The 14064-nt window shown below is 26.7% G+C and overlaps 1 protein-coding gene across 4 annotated transcripts in view; it reads right to left on the bottom strand.

The window, feature by feature from the left end:
• Positions 1–7493: 7493 nt before the first annotated feature.
• LOC108749197 (elongation of very long chain fatty acids protein AAEL008004-like) overlaps positions 7494–14064 on the bottom strand; it is a 21933-nt gene continuing 15362 nt past the window's right edge. For 3 of the 4 annotated variants that reach the window (XM_018487751.1, XM_018487760.1, XM_018487768.1), the window contains 3 exons: positions 9584–9654; positions 9201–9472; positions 7494–8565 (listed from right to left, as the gene is read on the bottom strand). In XM_018487751.1, coding sequence (XP_018343253.1) covers positions 8017–8565; positions 9201–9472; positions 9584–9632 — 870 coding nt within the window. In that variant the 5' untranslated portion in view covers positions 9633–9654 and the 3' untranslated portion in view covers positions 7494–8016. Of the gene's footprint in view, positions 8566–9200; positions 9473–9583; positions 9655–12164; positions 12247–14064 lie in introns of those variants that run through there. The other variant, XM_018487766.1, reaches the window with a different exon arrangement.

The raw sequence follows: 14064 nt of genomic DNA on the forward strand, positions 1-14064 counted from the left end.
AGACTAGTTAAAACTAGTTAAAACTAGTTAAAACTAGTTGCTAATAGGAAATATTAATATAAATAGATATATGACAAAAGACAACTAATTTAAATTGACCTTTAAGATGAAAAGCATTTGAGATTAATATTAATTTAAATAAATAAAGTTTTGTGTAGTCGTCCGGACATAGGTACTATTCGGTCTCAGAGAGAGGGGAGAGAGTAGCTGGACATATTTATGTACTTATGTCCGGATATTTATACAAAAGTCAAAATGTTGTTCAATTAATTTTAGATTTAAAGTTATAAAACATTTATTACTTAGGACGCTATTTATAAAAATGTAGCGATATGACATAATGGCTAAAAAAAAAAACAGAGGTGATAATATTCCACGAAAATATAATATATAAATAATTGGTTTTGTTTAAAAAACAGTATTTGCTTACAAAATTCACATAAAAAGTAAAATATTATAAAGTGTATTTATTCGAATTATGCAAATATTTATATGTATATATATATACACATAATTCTTGCCGCATAAAAGTTGCTCAGTATTAAAACACATATAAGTAATATAAACAATAGATTAACAGTAGAACTGCAATCAATTTATCAAATAATTGTTTTAATATGAAAATTTCAAAAAAGGAATCATAAATAATCAATATGCATAGCAAGGGTCATATTAGCAAAATGCCTATTGTTTAAATTTGTATAACTTAAAATATATAGTTAAATGAAATGAAAATAGCAAACAATGCACTAAAATATACATATATTCAGGTGATATATATATTTATGTGATAATACACTCAAGTTTAAAAAAATAAGGAAGTAGATGTAATTAAATCCTAAAATGTACTTTAGACACGTTTAGAAATACTTGAAAGTAAAAATGCGTTTTAATAAGTGCTGACTATAGAATTGATATATTAGCGTCATGGTGTAACGGTGAGCTACTGAACAAATAATTGCATAACATAAGTAATCATTAAGATTCACTGTATAATAGCGGAGATGTTAAGAGGGACTACAATATCTATACTGGTTATAATATCACCTTCTCTTCTCTAATCCTCAATTACATGAGTGGGTCAACTACATGAGTTGGAGCCGGGTGAAAATTTTAATCAGTCTCTATTTTTGTACGGTTAATATTGCAGAGTTGAAGTGAAGGACTAAAAAAACTTGAAACCTTTCTCTGTCGATCGCCATGATGCAATAGTTTCGTCGTTGTCTTGATGCTAATGGTGACGCAATAAAAGTTTGGCTTGGGTAACTAATTGGACTCGTCAAATATAAATTCGTCAGATTTTTGCCGAAAGTAAAAATTTGTTTTTAATAAGTGCCTGTTTATTAGCACTGTATTCAAGCATATGTATTGTCTTCTTATAATTAAAACATATGTTCATTGTAAAAAAAAGCATTTTTGTGAGAGAGGCATCTTGACGAAGGAATTGTTCTATTTTCTCGGAGTTATGAGTATATAAATCATAAGTAAATAATGTCGAAGTTATTATATAATAACTTAATATAAAATATTTTTATTACATTTTTAAAGAAGAAGGTATTCGATATATCGAGCATGTATAAAAATGTTATATTTCACTCATGCAAATAATTATACTTTTTGGAATAAATCAATATAACGTCTTTTTTTCTTAAAGTTCACATTTTTCTCTTTTTAAAACACTACTTATTTTTATTTGTGTCCTTTTTTATTATAAAGATATGATTTTTTGAAAAAAAAATTGATTATTGCAATCTTTTCACAAATGGTTTTTTAATATTTTTTGGCATAACTTTTTCAATTGTTATCAAAACTTTTTTATGTTTTGATATTTCGATTCTATACATTCTATTTTATTTAAAAAATTTTCTATTGAGATTTGTAATAATTACAGTGAGACATGTAGTTGAGGGTTAATAAAATGAAATTCATATGAAACGGAAATAAGAGCCCTAGTGAGTTCTAAAGTCGTAACCTCAAATTCTTGCATTCGTCAGAGCATGCGATAATAATGCGTAGTTTATATTCAATTGATTTCATTATGATTAGTTAAATATCGTTATATAAGAAATTTTTATTTGATATGTCAGATAATATGGCAGACATTTTAAATAAAAATATAAGATGCACTTGTGTTTTTATTTCATTCAAAATCAAACATTAAAATAAATTAAATTTTTATTTAATAAAAAATAAATTAAATTATTTTGTTATTAATACTGTTAAAAGCAAATTTTTGTCAACATTTTTAATGTTCTCTTTAAAACTGTAAATATTTTAATTATAGTAAAAATAAAAATTAAAGTATTTTATTAGATTTTTTAATTAGTTTAACAAATTCTTTTGAATTAATTATTATTTAATATTTAATAATTCAAAGGCAATTAATCTTCCGCGCAATGTTGTTCCTAACAAAAACTGACTTTGAATAATATAAGAAACAATGTTAAATCTGCTCATTTCACTGTTATACCGATTTTAGAATCTTTATATAATAATCTCATTATATACATGTTAAAAATTGACAATTAATAAGTTACAGTACAAATATGTAAAAATTGTTTAAAAGGAAGGAATTATATTTTGTTATAATAAAAAGCAGTGTCTAATTTAAATACAGTTTGAAATCTGCACATCATTGCTTCCGATGTACACATCGTGACTTGCAAAACACTTATTCATATGATCAAGAAGTTGTGATTGTAAAGGAAATGATTGTTAAAAAATAATTATTATTATACTAAATAATGATGATTTATATATAATATGTTAGTAGAATATAAATAAATATCTTATATACCACAAAGTTCCGATTAAGTTCTCAGGGAGTTTATTTTCAGGAGATTATTCTGAGCTCTCAGAGAGTTTAACTTTTTTATTTAAAGTATTTTATAATTAAAAAAAAACGATTTATTTAATATTCCGAACAATTTTTTTTCTAACAACTGCCTTTGTGTACTATTATATAATATTATATAATATCTCGATGCTCTTTAATCTATTTTCGAATTCAAATAAAAATTTTAATGCATTTTATCTCATTTCATGTTTTATATTTTAATAATTTAAAAATATAATAGGAGATCTTATTTTCGTTTTTTAAATAAAATGGAACAATTGTATGCATATGCGCGCGTGTGTAAGATTTTCTTATGTATAACTTCATTAACAGTTTAATTGTTAATTATTAATTGTCAAATCATTCTACGATATGTGTTTTTCCATGATTAAAAGATGATAGATTCCATTGTTTCTATACCAGTGCTTGGAATTAGTTGCACATTTCGGGCCGATTTCTGAAGCGCTGTTTACTTTTCCCCTACTAATAATAAGTATTACTCAACGCTTGATGTGTATTTCTCGAGTGTCGCAATATAATATGCTGCAATCGTACCTTCCAACTAATTATCATCAAAATATTTTTTCCTTCTTACATAATTGTTATTTTCTTAATAATATGGTAATTAAACACCATATTAATAAGTAAATACATTTTACTGAATGCAATGTACTTTTAAATTACTTTTACTTCAATATTTTTATAATATATTCGGTTTCTTTAAAAAAACTGCTGATTACACTTTTGTGCCATAGAATGTAATATCTTATAATATAGAAATTTACTTTACCACGTTATCTGATCATTTTTTTGTATTATTTTTTAGTGAAATAAACATTTTAGTGGAGAATGTACTTAAAAGACGCATCAATAATAAAACTTTAAAAATAATATTGAAAGTTATTGTTCACATTATAATTATTGTATTGTAATTATTGTCAATTATATTGCAAAATATATTTATATTTTAATATATATTTATATTTTAATAGTAGACAGTTTGATTTAATCAAGAAAATAACAATTATGTAGGAAGAAAAATATTTTAATGATAATTTGCTGAAAGGTACAATCACAGCATATTTCTTATAATGCGACTCTCCTAAGATACACGTCCGCGCGCGATCCGGCTCGCTTTGCTCCGGCGCGGCGGCCGTAGAGCGTTGAATGAGGGAAAAGTAGACGACGCGATGCTTCAGAAATCGGAATATACAATTAATTCCGAGCACTGTTCTAAACCATTGTTCTTATATGTATAATAATAACAATATTCTAATTCTACTATATTATATCTAGAGCGTGTATTATATCTATCCGCCGCCGCTGCCGATCAAACTAGAATGAGCCGATGCCGGGTAATCATGTCGCGGCGAACGCCGAGTGTACGAATTGTGCACGATACTCAACACGCGACAGTCGACACTAAGAATGGGATATCCAAAAATATCGGTATAGCTAAATGTCGGCAGGCGAAATATCAATATAGATAATATTGATATAGAATATCGTCTTTTCTAACAAAAAAAATTATAGGTTCGCATCTCGCGCTCCAACACGCTCAAACGTGTTTCTACCATTTCAACACGCTAGTTGGAGTAAGCACAAGTATCCCAGAGCACGCACGTTCAGATAAATAGAAGGATCTTAATATGAAATTTAAAAGCGTAATCAAAGTCAGCACTCCTCGAAACATTTTTAGAAAAATATATTACACGAGATGATGTAAATTGAAATACGCGATCACTTGAAGAAGTTGAAGATGTCTGCAATGTCTACTAAACAAACTTTTCGAGCTTACGAAAATACCGGCTTGCGCCAATTGTTCCAACTTAAACGACTAATTAGAGACTCGCAATAGTACGCTATTGTCAGCGCCTTTGCACTAATCACGCAATACTAATGCGTCTCTGATTGGTCGTTTGAGTTGCGACATAATCGGTGCAAGGCGGCGTTTTTGAAAGATCGAGGATTTGCGATTGAAAAAATTCGAAATTTTACTATTATATCGAATACCGATATGATGCAATATCGATATTTGAAAATATATCTGAAGCTGGAATATTGATTAAAAATGTCGCTATATCAGCTGAGGAAAATCGATATTTCGATGTATCGGTATATCGCCATCTAGATGCATTTGGGGAGATGCTATTAGCGCTATTTGTGTCAGTCTATCTTTGTTTTACTAATAAATAACGAAGATAGAATGACAGAGTAGTGCTAATATAGCGTCTCTCCGAACGTATCATTAGTCGACACTCAACAGGACAATTCAAGTGGCATTCTTTATTACTATCACTATTATCTATTGGACTACTTTTAAAGTGGACAAAGAAAACGTTTTTTTCTGAATCTCGAAAACGGTTTTATAGATATGGTAAAATGATTAAAAAAATACTTTATTGTAAAATGTTTTCGAAAAACTTTTGAAGTAAGCTACAAGAATATGCAATAAAAAATGGGAGGTTTAATTTAAGAAAACATCGATCACATTGACCTAGCTTTGAAAAGATCACTCAAAATCAAGTACATATTTTTATCATCTGTTCCTCTTAATGTCTTATTACTTTTATCTGAAACATTTTTTTTAAATCCAGAGCTGTTTCCAAGATCCAGGAACAGTCAGACTTTAGAGACGTCTTTTATATTGTATAATACGCGCCCATCGGCGCCGCCGCAGCCGTGATTAAACGACTAGCGCGTGCCGCCGATATATATGTATATGTGTGTGTGTGTGTATATAGGGAAAGCCAATATCATCTGAAAGGATTGTTATATAATAATATCTATCTTTATGAAAAATCGTCTATATATAAATCTGATAGAATCAAATTTAATTTTGCACATAAAATAATGAGATTAAAGTTAAGTGAGATTAAAGTTTGTATAGATACTTAGGTTATATAGATACTAAGGTTGGAATTATTTATAATATTGTAGACAATTAGTTAACAACGTAATATACATTGTAAGTAGCGTTTAATATTAGTTTTTAATTGTGATACTAAAGATGACTAAATACATGATCAAAATGTTTATCGATATACATGTAAAGTGAATTAATATACAATTGCATTGTTAACACATCTTAAAATATAAATGCTGGAACCCCCTATAATGGCTAAATTAAATAAATTCAATGTATCTTTAGGATATATTTTATACGTATCAATTGCAATTTAGCCATTATAGGGGGTTCCAGCATTTCGAGAAAATGCTATTAGTGGTTTTTTTTGCCATTTTATTCTTGTTTTGCATCTAATGAACAATATAAATGGAATAATACAAAGAGCTTTAATAATGCCATTCCGATCTCACTGCCGTGCAGATTACTCACGATCAGTTAAAAATTGAATGTCATATATACATGACGCTATATTGTTTTATTTCTTTTCATGCACTTTTTACTCATAGAGCGTCGATTTTTATTACTATTATATCTATTTGTAAATATATATAGAAATATGTAAAAAAACGATTATATCACATTGCAATAATATATTAGATATTGATATAGGTATTCCTGATATAGAAATGATTATAAAGTTGTACTAGTATGTTATATTTATCGTTACAAATAATATTACACGTAATATTCCTGACGTTTGTGTAACATTATATTTACATCTACATCTACATCTAAGTTACATGTTGTAGTTTACTAGATTGATATATGTCAGTATGTGTATATAAATATAAAAGTTTATATTTGTTTTTTCAAAACAAATGTTATTGTAATTCGTTTTTAAATAAAGATTTGACGAAAATGACATCTACTAAAATTCTTCAGTATATTTCTATTGGCTTTATAACGACGCTTTTATAAAAAAATTTAAATTTATTTTATCCGTGCTATCATCAATAATAATATTAAAAATTTCTATCCTATCAATGTTTGATAAAAAATCTTTTACAAAAATTTTTTGTACACTATATCGGACTTCTTATGAAACGTTATTTCTTGATTGTAACAATAAATTAGTACATCTCCAATAACACATAAGTATATAAACAACGATTTCTGAAATCTTAATAATTGAAATGTAATGTATAGGTTTGGCCATAAATACATAATACATCCCCATAAATTAATATAAATTCTATATTTAACAAAAAATAAATAAAAAGAGTTTTATTAAAAAATAATATTTATTTTAACAATTTTAATATTTTGTTAATTCTTTAGATTTTATTAATGCCTTTTCCAACAAAATGCGTTAAATTGAAGATATTTTATTTTTTTACCAAGATTGTATTATATATGACAAAAATAATTAAATTCATAAACTTGATGATTCTTTGAAGAATTTTCGAATATGTTATAAAGTATTGTATTATAAAGTTTAATACTGAGATGTTCTGTCATATTTTTCTTTCTTTGTCATTTTTTTAAAACAAGCGTTTTTAACAAAAACGTTATATAAATCTTTGTATTATTCCGTAAAAATACATTACATTGTAAAAATATATACTACAAATACATAAAAATACATACAAATACATACAAATACATACAAATGTTCTCAAAGATTATATATGACATCAAATGTTTTATTTCTTTATACAACATAAAAAGAGATTTGAAAATAAATTCGCAAATGTAACTCTTGCACAATAAAGACATATTGTAAGTAAAACAAAATCTGTGTTTTTAAATAAAATTTAAAACATAAATTTCAATAAGACGCCTATCTTAATTATATCATGCGAACATGAATTTCTTGATAAAACTTTGAAACAGAATTTGGCTCTTATTTTAGTCTAATATTTCATGTCAAATCGTATTATACATCGTATTAATATTGTTACGCATCTCAGAAAGATGTCTATAAAATGCTAGAGTAATAATCAAATATTCTCGCTGTAATAAATCACATGTAATTTCTAAGAATCCCTTGTAGATCGTTCTTAATACAAGTAAGCCAAATCCATCTTCATTCATACTTGTAAAATATCATTATTTCGCGTTAATCTTTATTGCATTGCAGAAATATTGGCAGAATAATGCTAAGGTTGGAAGAACGTCTCGTTATTTATGTGAGTATGACATTTAATTATCTATATCTATGTCTCAAGAATTTAATCTGTTCTTTAATAAACTATTCTTAAAAGAACTTTGAAAAATCATTCTTCTGCTCTCACAGTTACAATCCTATAGCTAGAAGAACTCCGCAAGTCTTTTAATTGGATTTATCATATTTCTTGTTGAAAATTGCGTTACCATTAACACTAACAGAGCCATTAATAGCGTCATTAGTCTTCGATACCCGTCCTACTTTTGAGATCAAATAATTATTCACATAAAATGATCCAAACATGTAAGTGAACAAGCCAGCATTAATCATGAGCAGAAATGACAGTGATTTGGGGAAATTACAGCTAGTAAATTGCATTTGAAAATTGTGGAAAAATATTATGATAAACTGTACAATCTGCAAGATAGTCAGGTATTTTTTCCACCAAAGATACTTCTGCATATATGGCCCGAAGGCAGCTAACATGTAGTAGGTGTACATAAAGACGTGGACGAAGGAGTTGATGACACCAAGGAGAGTCGGGTGACCACCGGCAACGAATTTCACACCGATCCAGGCACAGATTGGCATCAGTGAATGATGGTAAAGATGCAGGAACGTGATCTGTTGATCTTTTTTGCGCAGAACAAAGAACACTGTGTCCAGTAGCTCAATCAATTTGCACATAAAGTACAGATAAACGCCATTGGCCATCTACAAGAGCATAATTAAATAAAGATCAAACAGATATTATTAATGATATGAACTAATGATACATTGTAATTATCAAGTCAAGCAACATTTTCTTCTGGCAGAACGGAATGTTCTTTCACTTAAAGCGGACTTGAAATCTATACTGAATTCGAGCACCAGTTTACAGTTGTCGCAATAACGGGTGTAATGATAGGAACCCGTCGCGTCACAAAAATACGAATGTCTCCAAAAGTCTTATTATCAATTTTCCTATACAGCATAGAACATCGCCAAGTAGCAAATATATGTATTGCGTAGCATTAGATCTTTATGTTGTAACGTTATCGTAATATTGGAGCAGCAATAAAAACATCCGTTTTGAGAAAACTTGCAATGTAACATCTCGTAGTGTATTAATGCAACGTCATGACATATATGCAGCAATATTACATATTAGGTGTCTAATAATTTTAATATATAAATATAAAATGAAAGGGAGATGTTTTTTACACTATAATTTGTAAAATTGCAATATTACTGCAATACCTCTAAACTATTTTATACTGTATATAAATTACTATTATTATTATTTCCGTACTCTATAAATTATTATTATTATAGAGTTATTATATTAATAACGTGTTTCACAGACTCACCCTCACTGAACTCGGTTTATATGAATAATCGACAGGTTGACAAATAAAATTATATTCGTACAACCACCCAGCCATCAAACCTTCATAAACAAGATAAACGCTTACAAGAACTTGGATAAAATTATAAATTATCAGAGTATTTCTCAAATCGTATGGCTTCTTGTCCTTCATATATCTCGGTCCGGCGGAAATGCAAAAATATATATATGTCGCTATGATCGTTAAAACTGGACCAGGACTAGATACCAGAAACCATTCTTGTGTTCTTGGATCTATAAGCATTTTAATGTATAATGTAACTATGTAACATAATGTAATGTAATTCAGTATAACGTTAACATGTAATATTATTTTTCACAAATGTAATTTTGTTATAAAATCACCATATTTGTTGTCGATCACATCTCTATACCACTCCACAATGTACGACATCTCGTAGTCTGACTTTGTAAATCTGCAAAAATGCACATTATAAATTAGTTTTAAAATATCAACGTCTTATTCCTCAAAAATAAATTTTATATTTCTGTGGAAATTTTAAATATATTTCTCTTCTATATACATCCTGCGCGCGTACTGATTACTGTACATTTGAAAATGTAATTCTATGAATGGAAACTGAAATAATAATATTACAAACTAAATGGATATGCAATTTAATAACAATAAGTTTAAAATACTGCAAAAAATTTATTACAGTATTCTTTGCAGTATTTTAAGATATTTATGAACATTATCAAATTACGTATATCAATTTAATTTGTAATATTACTGTTTCAGCTTTCATATAAAACTGCGTTTTAAAAAAAATAATAATATGATCAAAGTGCAAATATTTTTGTTTTAAATTCAAGCTACAGAAGAATTTATTTTAATGACATCCTAATAACAATTTACAAGTACTAAAATATAAAAGCATAATTTTATAATAATAATAATAAAAATATTTATATGTTCTTTTTTTTATAAAGACTTATAATAAATGTACAATAAAAAAGAAAAACTAGTGGAAAAACATTTATCAAACAAAGTATCTTACATAAAAATTTAATTATCTTATTAATTTAAATTTATGAATCATACATAAATTAAAAATAATGAGTTCAAACAAACTTGTAAGAAGAAAAGACTAGATTACTCTATGAACAGTTGCAACATTGTACTGCAAGTTGCAGTTGTTCACATTTAAAAAACAAATGATTATGAAAGTGCTATGCATTGTTATGTCTCTCCTCGACTGTCCTTGGTAATCCTAATGACAATATAAATTACGCGAGGGGCGGTAAAAGGATAGGAACTTGTTTGCGCCTTTTCCTAAATTACAATGAGCAATTGCAACGTAAGATACGTGTATGCAATTTTAATTAGTATTCAACGAGCAATTTATGTAAGATGTAATTTATTTTAAATGTCTGAAATTTTATAAATAGGCCGAACAGTCTTTTTCTTTAACATTAATTACATTTCATTTATATATTTTTTATAATTAATTACATTATTGTTATATATTTTAATTTCTTTTTAGAATGATTAATTATATTGTTTCTTAGAAATAATGTTTAAACTCTTAAAATTTGCTGATAAAGACATTTAAAAAAGTTTAAATTTAATTTACGATTTTAGATATGACATTATTTAAAAGAAAATTATCAGGTAAATTAAATAGTATGTAATTATTTTATAATGTTATTGTAAAAGTTTCTGCGGCGCAATGATGTTAATAAATGAATATTTAGCAAAAATATATAAGAATTAATTTTCTATATTATTGTAATGTTAATTATTTCTTTTTCAATCTTTACATATAAAGAAAGCCACTATAGCGTTGAATCAGTGTTATAGGTATTTTGAGACAAGAATTATAATGAAATAAAGTATTACATTAAAAAAAATTCACAAAATTTAATTAAATATTTGTTTAGATAGTACCGTAATGGGACTATTTAGTTACAGTAAATAAATATTTGTTTAATTAAAAAAAATTATACTTAAATTTAAATATCATTTTTTTAAATCAAATAAATATTTATTTTTTGTAAGTAAATAGTCTTATTGGTATTATTTAAATAAATATTTATTCAAATATCGTAAATTTTTGTTCAGTGTTTCATAACAATCAAAAGTATTATAAATATTTTAATTAAGGAAAAATTCTGTAAGTTTTTAAAAATAGCCATTCACTAAAGATTTAATTAATGTCATGTAACTTTCTTGTGGTAATGTCTGTTTAATATTTTGTAATTTATCGAATAATTTTTTATGTATAAAGGAATATATCAGATGACAAGTATATTGGAGCAGAACTGACAAAATTTGCGACACAACATTATTGTTATGTGTGATATTTTCAAAAATTTTGAGTTTTATATTCATATCTATCGTATGTATTATCGGGTCAAAGATATCTAAGTCAAGTTTGTACCAAGGTAAACAAGATTACTATAGTAATTGCAGCAAAACTAATAATTCAAAGAATTAAATACACGAAAAGCATACTATACGCAAGATCTTTTTAGCAGAAATTATATTTAAATTTTCTTACATATGTGTGATCATAAACTTTTCGGACTTAATTAGTCCATTTTCAGTATATTGATGGCATTGATTACAAAATTGATTTTACAGATATATAACAGTTTTTTATCTATGTGTGATGAAAAATGCGTTTGCGCTACAGTAATTCTTCTTATTTGTAATGTAGTCCATAAGTTTTATAAAGTTTATTTATTAAGTTATAATGTGCTTTTCTTCTTTAAAATTTGTTAAAAAATCTTAAGTTATTGTTTTTAAAAAATTGTTATATTTTGAATGTGTTATTTCAGATTTTTACAATCAGTTTAATACAGAAATCTCAAATTCTATAAAATGAATATAGTATATCAATAATCGTTTTTTAATAACAAATAATTTATTTTAATTTTATCCACCAAATCCGTATTGAATATAAATTAAAAAAGTTGTTACCTGTGCAAACCGATGTATTAATCCAGGAATATAATTTATTTTATTCTCAATAGAGATAGATTAAACGATGATATAGCTGTCCTGACAAAGATTGAGAGAGAGGCAGTCTTTGTGGAACAATATATGTTTTGTAGGAAGTAGGGAGTCGTAGGAGAGGGAAATAGTACAGTATTAAGTGGGAGAATTTTCTCTAAAATGGGGATATATATATAATAATTTTTAAAATGATTAACGATTAATTTTTCTGTGTCCTTCTGCTTACTAATATCAAACTTCTACTTTTTATGTAAATCATTTCAGAAATTATCTTTTTACAATATGAGGGTTCTATGTCAAAATTGAAACTCCATCTCAATCAAATTCGTGATTTTTTCCCCAATGACATAATTGATAACAACTCTGCAATTTTTTTGAAATCTATGTCTAATATGTTCTTTGATTATGGTTTGTAATTACCTTTTTGTTTGGCCTACATATGTAGCCTTGCAATCAAGACAGTTGATTTTATACATCACTTTAATATATCCCATTTTTTCAAGCTTGTTTTTGCTTGTTTTTATAAGTCTATTAAGAAAGTTAAGTTTATAATATTAAATATAATTCTTTTAAATATAGTTTAAAATTTTTCTAAAATGTTCTTAATGGATGGTATTATGAAAAATTTAGGAGAGAGATTACTATTTTGATTCACATTAGACTCTGTGTTACTACTTTTTTTTCAATAATGATTGGTTTTCAATAATGATTAGTTGTTGATTGAAAATTAAATGTGCGAATCAACTCATGAACTACATTACAAATAAGAAGAATTATTGTCACACACACGCACGCACGCACACACGCGGAATGTCCGGATTATTATTATATTAATATTTTACAAAAACCATATGTTTATGTCGGTAAAGTAAAAAGATTGGTCTAAGATACTAAAACTTCTTTTCAGCAATTCAAAATCAATCAGACAATGTCAATCAATCTCTTGAGAGATTCACAAAAACAATTTTTTTGGTAATAATTTGCAATAATAAAATAATTTTTGTTATTTTTATTATCGTTTGATTGATTTTGGAGCGTTGAAAAGATTAATCTTACCATCTCAGACCAATTTTTTTTACTTTACTGACGTAAACATGTGATTTTTGCGAAAGATTCCGGATTAATACTAATAATGGACCGTAATTCTATGACCACACATTATAATCTTACGTAAGTACCGAATACTTAAAAAAACGTATCCAATCATTTCATCATTAATGTAGTTCAATACAAATAATATGATAATGGCACTTGTGCCATAACAAGCGTGTTGCAAGAATCGACTAGTCATAATGTTGTCTTATGAAATCGTTATTAGTAGTAAATCGTCGTTTAACAACGAGCTCTAAAAGTAACGATCAAGATCTTTGAAGGACGACGATAACTGTGGCCAAATTTCTGTGGTTAACCGCTGCTCATGAGAAAAAAAAGCAATTTCTCTTCGCGGAATACCATATTTCATATTACATACATCATTGCTATTATACCTATGAACGTCCTCGACTTGAGTTGGTTTAAAATTTCCATTTCAATATTAAACAGAAATTGATATATTATTGAATGTAACAAAAAACGAAGAAGAAATAAAACTAAATTAGATCGAATTTTGGCACCACATGCATTGCTCCATTAATAAAAGTATTGAACCCTACTCATGATTTATTATGTAATTATAGGGCGATTCAGGCTCTTGGACAAATAACCTTGAAGCAAAAAATTAAGTATGAACTGTTGTGATAATTCGCCTTCTCACACATAATTAGAACTTAAAGTTATATTAAAAATAAATGTCTAATTTGTAATGACAATTATAAAGTACAAATAAATTATTTTTTCTTCTTATATATATATATATATATATATA

The sequence above is a fragment of the Trachymyrmex septentrionalis genome, unplaced genomic scaffold, assembly GCF_001594115.1.
Source record: "Trachymyrmex septentrionalis isolate Tsep2-gDNA-1 unplaced genomic scaffold, Tsep1.0 scaffold11, whole genome shotgun sequence".
Taxonomy (NCBI): domain Eukaryota; kingdom Metazoa; phylum Arthropoda; class Insecta; order Hymenoptera; family Formicidae; genus Trachymyrmex; species Trachymyrmex septentrionalis.